The sequence below is a fragment of the Periplaneta americana genome, chromosome 10 (assembly GCF_040183065.1).
Source record: "Periplaneta americana isolate PAMFEO1 chromosome 10, P.americana_PAMFEO1_priV1, whole genome shotgun sequence".
Taxonomy (NCBI): Eukaryota; Metazoa; Arthropoda; class Insecta; order Blattodea; family Blattidae; genus Periplaneta; species Periplaneta americana.
In genome coordinates, this window is record NC_091126.1 from 44,885,779 (window position 1) to 44,899,313 (window position 13,535).

General features: G+C 34.8%; 1 protein-coding gene across 9 annotated transcripts in view; it reads right to left on the reverse strand.

Annotated features, from left to right (window-relative positions):
• The window catches only part of dome (cytokine receptor domeless), an 888,032-nt gene that overhangs the window by 50,928 nt on the left and 823,569 nt on the right, over positions 1-13,535 (reverse strand). For all 9 annotated transcript variants that reach the window (XM_069837294.1, XM_069837295.1, XM_069837297.1 and 6 more), the window contains 10 exons: positions 9,782-10,078; positions 9,484-9,622; positions 7,902-8,077; positions 6,720-6,877; positions 5,466-5,640; positions 3,253-3,415; positions 2,702-2,847; positions 2,294-2,445; positions 1,355-1,508; positions 691-846 (listed from right to left, as the gene is read on the reverse strand). In XM_069837294.1, the coding sequence (XP_069693395.1) occupies positions 691-846; positions 1,355-1,508; positions 2,294-2,445; positions 2,702-2,847; positions 3,253-3,415; positions 5,466-5,640; positions 6,720-6,877; positions 7,902-8,077; positions 9,484-9,622; positions 9,782-10,078 (1,716 nt within the window). The remainder of the gene's footprint in view (positions 1-690; positions 847-1,354; positions 1,509-2,293; positions 2,446-2,701; positions 2,848-3,252; positions 3,416-5,465; positions 5,641-6,719; positions 6,878-7,901; positions 8,078-9,483; positions 9,623-9,781; positions 10,079-13,535) is intronic.

Genomic DNA, 13,535 nt, shown 5'->3' on the forward strand with positions numbered 1-13,535 from the left:
ATATGACAACGTCTGGACTCCCGAGAATATCGCAGCAGTGAGGCATGCTGTTACCACATCTCCATGAAGTTCAGTCATTAAACATGTTCTGGCATTCGGAATATCTGATCGAAAGTGTCAAACTAATCTTATACCTAGACCTCAAGTTCCATCCTTACAAATTTATGGTGGCTTAGGAACTTCAGCAACATGACTGGTTCAAGCACCAAGATGCTTGCGAGACTATATTGGAAAATGTTCCAGGTGACATTGTTGTGCTCAGTAATGACTAAGATTATTTTCATTTGTCAGGCTGCGTCAACAAACAAAACCTTCGGTTTGGGTCCCAGAAAATCCTCGAGAAATAAATCAGCAACCTCTCCACAGTGAGAGTGATACTATTTGGTGTGCTATCGCACAATTTGCAATAATAGAGCCATAATTTTTGAGGAAGAAGGACGCAGTGTCACTGTTTCAGGGATGTATAGCTTGTGAGAGCAAGCATTTGGACGATATTATCTTTAAAACAAAGTGATGTCAAAATGGCAAGCATTCTTCTGTAAGATGACAAAATAAAATTTTGACTGGGATGTATGTTGCTCTTTTTATTTATTTCAATCCAGGAGATCATTCTGCCAGATTCTGTATTAAACTTAAACACAAGTACAGAAAAGACATATCTTTAGAAAACATATCATTAATTCCAATTACCTTTGCAAGTAAGATTGTAAGGTGAAACAATGGGGCAGTAATAAATATTGAATCCTTGAACAGTTCCAATCCGGTCTGAACAATCCAGTTTCCATCCTACTTCAATGAACGTCGAACCTATACGGTTTATCCAAACACTTTTCATCTTGCCAACAACTGAAAAGGAAGAAAGGTATGATTTTATTATCATTAAATTACGACAAAAATGTAATTATGAAATGTTTAATTTTGAAATATTATGTAAATAAACAGTAATGAACTAAAACGTGCAATGAAACAATAATGTGCAATTATGCACAATAGTTTCTCGGTTTATATTAAGGAGCAGGAAAAATGAATGTCATTCTATTTGATAAATGTTATCTAATTTAGTTATCAAGCTTTCAATTCCAAATGACAGAGAAGAAGGCATAAACATATTTGTGTTCTTATAAAGATATCTCTGTATAATTTCGTTATGAAACATTATTAATATTCCACATGAATAAATACTGAAGAGAGAATTATATATATTTTATTTATTTATTTATTTATTTATTTTCCCAAAGATTTCTAAAATATATTTCCAGTACAATAATTTGTTGTCTATGCAGAATGGCGACTTTTAGCTAGTGCTACAAAAAGACGTGTTATTTATGATTTACTTCACCGACTTACTACTTACCCTTATTATGTATAACTGTACAAGAGGCCCACACCATACCACTGCTAGCATTCCTTGTATTCGCAGAAATTGCAAATTGATATATCTTATCCTCAGGAACATTTATCTTTTTCACATTTTCTGACCTCGATACGTGAGTCCAGTTCAGAAAGCCCTGAAATATATATCATTGCAATGAACAAAGGAAACAAGTCAACTTTATTTGCAGATTGACACAGGTACATAATTAGAACTCTCAAGAAAGCATATGCAACATATGGATTTCAGCAAGACAGTGTGCTTAACATTAACACAAAATTGAGAAAATGATTTTTTCTTTTATACAAGTCTTATTAACTTATGGTATTACAATTATTGTTTAAAGACATATTTTATCAATGACTGAATTCAAGCCTGAAATATCATGTTGTATCAAGTAATTATAATGGTTTAATGTCCCTGTCCGATGGACGAATCACAATTAACAGTGACATATGCATTCTCTTCCAATGCACTGCGGAGAGATTTGGGATTTAACCCAAGCATATTGGTGCACAGTCTAGTGATCAGAAATTGTGCACTGCCATCTCTCCTCGTCCTGAGGTAGAAAATTTTCATTTGTCAAACATTTTGCTTGTATTTGTCGTTAATTTCCTTCTGTTCTGTTCATGACACTTTTCATTTTCTATATTTTCGAACAGCTGTAGATTTTTAAATACTGAGAATAGGACCCATGTTCACATGACGTTTTTTATGCTCAAAATAGTCCATAGAATTGGATCCTTAAGTGTTGTTGAATCATCGTGAATCAACCTGTATATTCATGTAACTACATGTTTTGTTCCGGAATATGAAATATTTTGATTTATTTACGAAGAGGACTACAATAAAATGTCTTCAGCCAATTTCGGGTACATACATTAGTACATCTCATGTGACATATATGTTGTATTCTCTTACCGTGCACTGGTATGGTCTATCTCGCTCATGATTACACCAGAAGATGGTATAATTTACTATTTCATGTTTATCTGAGACCGGTTCCTTCCAAGACAGTTCATATTCCCCTTTCTCAAATGCAATCTTAGTGAAAGAGATTGGCTCTGGTGGAACTGCAATTAAAAATATTCCAGTAAACATAAATGAAATAAAAGTGCTGTTGCAAGGCTACCTCTAACATTCAAATGTTTAACACGAACATTAATAGTAGGTTTAAATAATTTCCTTTGCAATAATTACAAGTACAGAGTCCATAATTTCATGCATTTCTTTTTCAATGAAATATAAGTAATGATTTCTATTAATGACATAATTGATTCAATTATAATTGTAACATTTTAACTTACTAATATAACAAATGTCACTTACGTTCTGTCTTGCTTGGTACATAAACTTCTGATACATTTTGTGAGTAACCTTCTTTGTTTGCTGCGACTATTTTAAATCTGAAACTGTTGAAGCTTATTCCCCTAAATTTTGCATATGCATTTGTAGTTTCATTCGGTGTTAATTGCCTGTAATAAGAAATTGTGTTTCATAAATTTCCAAATATAGAATCAGCAATCACAAATAAATTAAATATTTAAAACAATACTTTCTCTACATATTTTTAATTCTCTGAAATGGTACTTATACTTGGCGAGATTGATGTCTGAGTATAAAATCCCGTGTATCAGATCGTTTTCCTTTTGCATCTTGTAATATTATTTTCTTTTGAATAAGAGTTATGGGGATCGATTTCATGGAGGGAGTGCCGCAAAAAATATAGCTCAGTTCCATATCCTGCTCTGGAATATTATATTAAAAAAATAAGGGTTTATGAAAAAGAGAACTAAAGTAGGTTTAGAGCAACTAATCTTCGCATTTCAAATTCTAAGCATGTTAAAAATTCTTCACAATGAGTAAACGATCGTACTCACAATTGTCTACCATTTTCCTCCACTGATATAATTTTATATTCAAAATTGTCACCATTCTTCAAATGTTCTGGAATGTGTTGCCAATAAATATATACATCTCGGTTTGGCAGACCACCGGACACTTCGAAACTTCCAATATCCGTTTTAGGCACAGCACCAGGCACTATAAATAAGAGAAGTCATTATTAGTGTCTGAAATGGTTAGAGGATGGCGAAGCAACACATAAAGTAGACTAATAAATTATGTACATATTTCTAATTTTTCAAGCTTAAGAAGTATAACATTTGCACGATTATAAAAATAAATATGATAGTTTAATACAAGATTAGGAATAAGAAACAACGTATTTGTGCATGAAAAATATACTATACATATATTGTACTATATATTAGTTTACTGAATAAGATCAAGAAAAGCTGGTCAAACAAAAAATAATCAGTTTCCCATCCTATCAATGTTATTTGAATGCAACTGAGACTGTGGCTTGTATAGCTATATTTTCGCTGGTTTTACTTTGTTTATAGTTTTATTTTCTTCTATTATTGCATTTGTATTTCTGGTGGTGTGGAAAAGAAAGCCTGATGGCTTTAACTGCACATTAACGAAAGAACGAACAAACGAATAATAAATATAGGGTCTTAATTAATACAAATGAATGCTGTTGTGAATAATAAATCCTGTATGGTAATGGTGTGAAATTATTGTTACGAAAATTTGTCTGAATTGTATCCATGGATGTCTGCAAAAACTGATGCAGCATACTAAGATTGTAACAAAACACATTTACGAGAATGAAAATGCTATGGACATGTGCATGGAAGATTTTCAAAATCTTAATCAGCAACTCCACACAAAGTTTAATAGGAGATCAGAATATCTACAATGGGTACTTTCACTATGGCAGGCATATGTACTGTCATACTATCGTAGCATACTGACAGTGGTTTTAGTTCATAGAAAGACATGTTAAATCTAGTGAGCTTTAAAATTTGACAAAGCTGCTTTGAGCTGCGAAATTTGAAGCAATATTTCTGAGATGCTGCAACTAGCATTCACCAATGAAACTGAAATAAATATAATTTGATTAAAGGTACGACGTAATTCCAAGGGTAATCAATATTGAAATATTTACACTAAAATTAATATTAGTAGAAAAAAAATAATGTTTTGTTTTATTTAACGACGCTCGCAACTGCAGAGGTTATATCAGCGTCGCCAGATGTGCCGGAATTTTGTCCCGCAGGAGTTCTTTTACATGCCAGTAAATCTACTGACATGAGCCTGTCGCATTTAAGCACACTTAAATGCCATCGACCTGGCCTGGGATCGAACCCGCAACCTTGAGCATAGAAGGCCAGCGCTATACCAACTCGCCAACCAGGTCGACTATTAATAGAGGTGTGATTAACATTTTCATACTTATGAATACACCTTTTCACTAAATTATGTAAACTGTGTTCATCTAATAAAGGTAAAAAGGTAAAGGTATCCCCGTAACATGCCATGAAGGCACTTGGGGGGCATGGAGGTAGAGCCCCAGGCTTTCCATGACCTCGGCACTAGAATGAGGTGGTGTGGTCGGCACCACGCTCTGACCGCCTTTTACCCCCGGGAAAGACCCGGTACTCAATTTTATAGGAGGCTGAGTGAACCTCGGGGCCGTTCTGAAAGTTTGGCAACGAGAAAAAATCCTGTCACCACCTGGGATCGAACCCTGGACCTTCCAGTCCGTAGCCAGTGCACATCTAATACATATACAAATACTTGTCTTGTTATTCTGTACGTTGTATTTTAGTCATTCAAAGAAACTTTAAGGTATATTTCATTGATGTTACATATATTGTTAGCAGTTTTTTTATACAATCTCATTTCACCAACCCGATGTAAATGACTAACAATTTTGATTCATATATATAGCAGAGAAGGTGCCTGCATTTGTGATCGAATCTTTCATTGTTAAACAAACAAAATTGTATTACAAATTAGCAAGTAACAGTCATGTAACATATGAAGGCTAAAAGAATTTACATATGATGTAGGATATACGAGAGGAAAGAATTTTGACTTGTTCCACATCTCAAAGCTACAATGCTGATGTACTGTAATATCTATGAAGTACAATGAATTAAATTAAGTTAAAGTGAAAATAATTCGTCAGAGGAAAAGGCGGCTGGGAAGGAAGAGGAAACTTACATCCATGTTATATATTTACCTGTAGGTTTTGTTTTAAATGTGTTCCTGGTTGGAGCTGACCATTTATCTTCTCCCACAGCTAAAGGAGATCTCATATAGACTCGTACATCATAGAGTGTGTTGGCATATGAAAGATTTTTGAGAGTGTAAACGTAATATTCGTTATGAAGTAGCAACATGGTGGTATCTGCAGACTAGAAAAGAACGATGCCATAGTTAATTCAACATAATAAACTAAAAGTAAAATAACTGTTTTACTTTCAGAACAGTAAACACTTATCACGGAATTAAAATTTGTAGCAATTTATTTATTCAGTTCATATTCATCTTTAAACACATTTGCACTTAATCATTATGACAAAAAAATCGTATTTTAGTACAATATGAGACTAAAATGAAACAGTGTACTTCTTACAAACACAATTAACACAGGAAAATCTATAAGCAAATACAAGATCATGATTACAGAAATACAAAAATCGTCTCATCACTACTTTCAAATCCATCTTTATTACTTATTAATAAAGGTCTTAATAATGTTCATTGACTCTCATTCTGTTTACAAGCATTTGCCATTATAAGAAAGACTATTTAAAGTAAATAAGTATTCGAATTAATTTATTGCAGTATATAACGACATATTATTACAATCGAACTTTTCTAATTAGATCATTTTTAATTCGTACTTTTCCCGCATTCTCTTGACATTTCTATACAATGCAATGTTAAAAATATCGTCTGTAATTCGATTTTTTCCTTGATAATTCGAAGTGAAATCCAACGAAAATCAATTCCGAAATCAGCCCGCAATATAACGCGATTAGATTTCAGCCTTTTTCAAATGAAGAAATCACTGTCTACAATCGCCCATGTTGTGGACCATATTCAGAAATTAGGGTGTTATGTCGAAAGGCAACAAAAATGTGAATGAAACAATTTTCCAATCACTCAATAAACTCTAAGAAATTTTCACGAATCAAAGATTAAGAGTATAGAGTTTTTTTTTTAACTTTAAATGTCCTGTATTTTGAAAATGTTGTACAAAATCTTGAATAAATAGTTTTCTTCTCGCTGTATTGCACTGATTTCTATATACAAGTGTTTCTGGGCAACAACTCTCATGGGAGTTCCATAAATTTAGTTGGTTGGTTTGGACAGTTTCTCTCGAAAAACTTTGGTATATTTCAATCACAATGCAGCTGGCGTATTATTATTATTATTATTATTATTATTATTATTATTATTATTAAACTTTCTATTCCAATATACTTACTTTCCATTCATCCTTTTTATCCCACATTGATTGGTATTCCACTTTTTGTACTACTCCAGGTGGAAACAACTGCATAGGGAAAGGAACTGACCATTTTAAGACTGCATAGTTGTAAGTGGTGTTAACAATAGTGAGTTCTGCGGCAGGTGCTGGTATCACTGAAATAATAGAAATAAATATGATTCAAAATTAAGTAAACACTTTAAGGAGGTATTCGTCATTATATCGGTCATCTATTCAGTTCAAATAAACTAAATTTGGAACTGTATCTATGACTGATCCTTCCATAGTTGAAACACATGAAGTGAAGCTGAACAGCAGTGAAGGATAATGCTTTCAAAATAATTATGTAAAGCTCTGAGAACCAGAGTATGATTTACGAGATATACAATTACAAAGAGAAGACGATTTTCAATTCCCTTTTTAAAGTTAGCTACAGAAATACTCAAACAATATCGGTACACTTTAAATCCATACCTCACTCCGAGTTTTTCTGGACATGTACGAGGAAAAAATAATTGAACAGTTTTAGCAGATACTGTTATACTGTATTCTTTAAATAAATTATTGTATATGTAATCAAGTTGCAAGCTGAAAGCATATAAACCTACAAGTTTGTTAAATGCTTAATTCGTATTGATTTAATGTGGGCAAGCTTAAACATTAATAAATATTTAGATGTATAGTAATATAATACAATGAATATTTTATGTCCAAAATTAAAGATTCAGAAACAGTTCATGTTTAGGCTACTATAATCTTTTCACACGAAAACAATGATCATTATCTTTAATATAGGGAATGCACTATGACCCTGGGGTCAACTGAACTCAACCTCTTAACAGAAATGAATACTACCAGGGAGTTTTGCTCCATATTAAACTCAATCAATAAGTAATTAGTGAATACAAACACTGAAATAATTTAAGAGTGTTTAGCAGGTCTACATCATTACATCAACATAATATATTTTTTTTCTTGATGATTGGATCTTAATCTTTAATTACCACAAGATCTTACTTGCATTTCTTCAAATATGAGTTGAAACATATGACGTGTGTAAGAAATTCAAATAATAACTGCTAGATGCCATTGGATTGGAAAGCTTAAAATTAAAACATATTTGTCTTTCATGACAAACGGTACATCATTAAATCAGAATACATTAGTGATATTATTTACCATGGGAATAATGATGGAACTTGAACTGTTTGCTCCAATTTCCGAATATGTTTCTACCAGTAAGAGTGAAGTAGTAGTACTCGTATGGTAGTCTATAGTGTGGATTTGTACTCAGATCCCAAAAGCAGGATCCATCAGTATCATTCTCAGCTACTTTTGGACATTTGTAGTGCATCCTGTAAAAGATCAGAATGATTATAAAATTAACAATTTACCAACACCTATGAACTATAAAGGACAAATGATGCGAAGTGAAGGAGTAAGAAAAAATCCTATAATATTATCATGTGAAGACAAGTGCTTTTGTCTCATTTTATTATGGCGATTATATTCACTGAAAAGTGTCTAACTATGACTTCAAAAGCCAGAACTATGCTTCCATCAGGATTGGGTTATTTTACGATGCTTTATCAACATCTCAGGTTATTTAGCATCTGAATGATATAAAGGTGATAATGCCAGTGAAATGAGTCCGGGGTCCAGCACCGATAGTTACCCAGCATTTGCTCATATTGGGTTGAGAGAAAACCCCAGAAAAAACCTCAACCAGGTAAATTGCCCCGACTGGGATTCGAACCTGGGCCACCTGGTTTCGCGGCCAGAAGCGCTGACCGTTACTCTACAGGTGTGGACCTTCCATCAGGAGTTCCCTCATTCTGTTGTCCATGTATTCTATGTTATTACGGATTCTGACAAGTGGAAATAAAATCCTCTCCATTTTTATCCTATAAAATAACCTCCTTGGTAACTCAGCTCAGGCAGAGCACTGGTTTGCGATAAATGCAGACCTGGATGCTAAGTCAGGTGATGGCAGTCATATTTGTGGCGAACAAAGCCAAATTTCCTGAGGGTTTTTCTCGGGGGTCTCACATTTCACTTAATTTCGCTGTCATTTCCCATCTGCTCAAAATGGCGCAGTGCGATAAACTGTAGTATTTTGACTAGCATAGAGATGGTATCACTCTGATGAGGTCTAATAAGCTCTCAGGGGTAGAAGGGCAATCTAGTGAGACTTCATCTGGACGTTTAGCCTACATGGATCAATGGACAGATGGCACCACAAAGCCGAGTCATGATATCTATAAAGAAAACTGCCCTTTGAACCCAACAATCATTCCTACATAAAATAATGGTAAGATACAATAAGCCCCTTCGAAGCTACAGTGCTAGCCTTGAGGCCCCTCCTCTGTACAAAAAAAAAAATAAAATAAAATAAAATATTTCTAGCAGAGGTCGGCATTTCTCGACTCACGAGCCAACCGCTTAACACACAAGCAGGGTGGAGGGGTAAGGCATTATCTTCCTTCCCTTAGCCATCATTTGTTCATTCAAAGTTAATCAAAGCTAAGTTTGGGTATCCTCTCCTCCTACTTTCCCCTTTGCTCTGTTTTGCGGGCTGTATTTTATATGGCGTAATCTTTGCCGACCACTGTTCTAGCGGTACACACACCATACAAAAGAAATCTATCAAAACTGTATAAACTTGCAATCAACCTTTTAATTTACGACATTTCAATTCTCAAATTCAAATTATTATTTAATTAAAAACATACCATATTTTACAAAATTACTTCCTTCTTACCTGCCCCCTGCCCTTCCAGGCAAACGAAAGGCTAGATCATATTTTGTTTTCACATGACTTGGAGGTTTCTTCCATGAACAAGTCAAGTTTTGCCAATTCCTGGAAATGCATGAGAAGTTTTGCACTTCTTGTGGCTTTCCTGTAATAAAAATAAAATAGTCATAACTTGTTCCGGATATATAATGTACTTCGAAATCCTCTTTTGCGTGAAGGATTTTATTATTATAATTATTTAAAATTTTTTGCATGTGAACATGAAAAATTTAAGTAGTGAACGAGAATCCACCCTCATACTTACTATCCACAACAACTCTGTTGAGACATATTGCGGTGTAAGCATCTTCTGCAGGCTCTTCTTTTGTTTTCAATTTACAATAGTACATGCTACTGGAAACAGGTGGCTGCTCTATGAATATTTCTAATGCTGTCGAATTAACAACTCTAACAAACTCTTCTGGCACTTTCCTATTATCATGAAAAAATACTATGTCACTCGAATTTTTTCCAGCAGCTGTTGAATGGTTTGAATTCAGTACACAGAGAATCTTCAAAGGATTTCCATACTCCAAATTGATGTCTCCTTTAGGAATTGTCACTGAAAACAGAAAAGAAAATAAGTTTCTCTATTAGTAAAAATATCATAACTTGACATGAAGAGATAAATAACAATACAATGTGTTACAAGTTTACCAATAACATTAACAATGCAATCAAGTAATCATTTTTAGTATAAATTCGCTTCATCTAGACAACTGAACATAACACAATATGAGATAAAAATGCAATTACTTGCTGAACAATCTTTCATGAAAGAAAATACTGACTAATTTTCCACATCTTGCCTCCGATTTAAATCTAAGCTACTTACTTCCTCCCACATAACTTTTATTACATAAAATCCTGTTATGATAGAGAATTTAGTGTGAGTACTACATGTGCTAGGGAGTTGCCTGTTTATCCTATACACTTAACCCAGGCAAACTAGTTAATATCATTTTATGTAGTATACATTCCAGAAACCCCACTTCTTTTACAAAAATTACTTTAGAAACAAGTTAAAACGAGTGTATGTGTAGGAACTTTGAAAATACACAAATTGTAAACTATTAAATCTATTTTAATTGGTTATTTACCAAATTAATATTTTGTGTGTGTATATATATATATATATATATATATATATATATATATACTTACAAATGGCTTTTAAGGAACCTGAAGGTTCATTGCCGCCCTCACATAAGCCCGCCAGCGGTCCCTATCCTGTGCAAGATTAATCCAGTCTCTATCATCATACCCCACCTCCCTCAAATCCATTTTAATATTATCCTCCCATCTACGTCTCGGCCTCCCTAAAGGTCTTTTTCCCTCCGGTCTCCCAACTAACACCATATATGCATTTCTGGATTCGCCCATACGTGCTACATGCCCTGCCCATCTCAAACGTCTGGATTTAATGTTCCTAATTATGTCAGGTGAAGAATACAATGCGTGCAGTTCTGTGTTGTGTAACTTTCTTCATTATCCTGTAACTTCATCCCGCTTAGCCCCAAATATTTTCCTAAGCACCTTATTCTCAAACACCCTTATATATATATCCAAACTCCGCCTACATACACAGTGATGGTGGAATTGTGAATTGGATATTCTATGGAAACTGAACCAGTAAGGGAAAACTTTTTATGCACCATAACTCTCAAAAAAGGAAATATTGGGAAGTGAACTGCATACGTTTCGTGAGAAGCAGTCATCTGACTGAGATACAGTTATAAAAATTTGGAGTTATCACACATATGACTACACAGGACATGTGCCCCCGAGGAAGTCATTGCTAGGGACACTGCCCCCAAGGAACTCAATGCTGAGGGATTTGGCTCATGTATTATAAAAATAGAGAGTTTAACAATGACGTAAATTAAAACACCAAAATCAGTGTTGCAGTCATGAAACTTTGCTGTAAATTCAGCAGGTTTATGCAATGTTCCAATGTCGACATGTAATGTGGAACGCTAACTTCCATAATGAAAACCCAAGTATATGGTGTGTTCAGATTCTTTGATAAATCACTGCAAGTTTTCTGTCGAGAGACGTTGCAACTTTTCATTTAAACTTTATGGTATTGTAACATCACATTAAGATGACTCCAAAACTAATACAACAATTCACGTGCTAAAGTATTTTTCTCTGAGGTGACCTTTACCACGTACATAAGCAGTATTGCCAATCTACTACAGTTAAAAATTCTATGGATAAATGTTTCAAGATAATATGAATGGGATATTTGTAAATGCTACCATCATCCTGGAATGTTATGTTTTATTTAACGACGCTCGCAACTGCAGTGGTTATATCAGCATCGCCAGATGTTCCGGAATTTTGTCCCGCAGGAGTTCTTTTACATGCCGATAAATCTACTGACATGAGCCTCTTGCATTTGAGCACACTTAAATGCCATCGACCTGGCCCGGGATCGAACCCGCAAACTTGGGCATAGAAGGCCAGCCCATCGTCCTGGACAACGGCTGTTTTTCACAAAAAAATCTTTGGACTATGGTTGTTTTATGAAAACCACTGAAAATTTCCACTCCTATAACATAGAACTATGGCGTTTTTTTCCACTAATAACTAATTCAGTAGATGGCCACTACAATATGCTCACCACATGCTTAATATCTCAAATTTGCATTTTTTGGACTATGGTTCTTTTTTAAGAAACCTTTCAATTATTTAAACAATTGGTGAAACTAAAGAATATCATAGTGTCAACATTTCTCCACAAGTGTGGATCTTCTTCATACAGTAGCGTGCAAATTAATCCGAACAACGTAATTACTTATGCAGAAACACTCAAGTGGGATAAAAAAAAGGATCTAAGACATACCTCAGTAATCTAATAACAGCTCTGAGACGATTTGGCATGGATTCCACTAATTTCCCACAAATATTCTTCATTTCTTCATCGCGAAACCATACACCAATGAGGGCAGAAATCATCTTCTCCTTTGTAGAACAATCCATTTTTTGCATTCTTCTTTTGCAAATTGACCACAAGTTCTCAATGGGGTTGATGTCAGGTGAGTTGCCTGGCCAGGGGAGTACCTGAATATTCTTCTTGTTGAAGAATTCTGTAGTTTTTCGAGACGTATGGCATGGTGCCAGGTCTTGTTGGAACACAACTCTGCCATCCGGAAATGATTTTTGCAGCTGGGGTACGATTCTGGTTTCCAATAAGTGAATATATTTGTCAGAATTCATCACTCCCTTGATAGGTATTAATGCTCCAGGCCCTTCATGTGTAAAACAACCCCAAAACATTACTTTAGGGGGGTATTTGGGTGCTTGTTGCAGATGAGCTGCTGTTACTTTTTCGGATCCTTTCCGTACGTAAAGAAACACGGTGGCCGTGGACCTCGAAATGAGACTCATCGGAAAAAAGTACATTCTTCCAGTCATTCACTGTCCAGTGTTGATGTAATTTTGCCCACATTAAGCGTTTTTTGCACGTAACAGGGGTTAGCAGTTGCTTCTTAATAGGCTTACGAGCCCTTTGTCCAGCTTCCATAAGCCTACGCCGCACTGTTGTGACGTGAATGTTCGCCCAAGTGGTAGCCATTAACTCGCGGGTTAAGTCGACAGCAGTTAGTCTAGGATTTAATTTACTTTTCCTGACAATTAAACGATCATCTGCAGGTGAAGCCTTCCTTTTCCGGCCACAGTTTCCTTTTTTCTAGGGTGTGATGGATCCAGTCTCCCTGTATCGTTTTATGATCGAATTAACAGTAGCCAAACCGATGTGACATTCTGCAGCAATTTGCCTCTGTGTCATAGAAGAATGCTCTGCTAATGTTATAATTTTAGACCGTTTTCGTGGAGTTGTATCCATTTGTGAAGACGACAGAATGTACACAGGATTGCAGTATTAAGTCTTCAACACAACTGAAATGCTTATAAGCACAAAACGAGAGACAAAATGTCACATATTATAAAAAAAATAATAACGACAGACCTTCAACAATGGAATTACACGTACTACAGATGTCAATTAAAGCGGT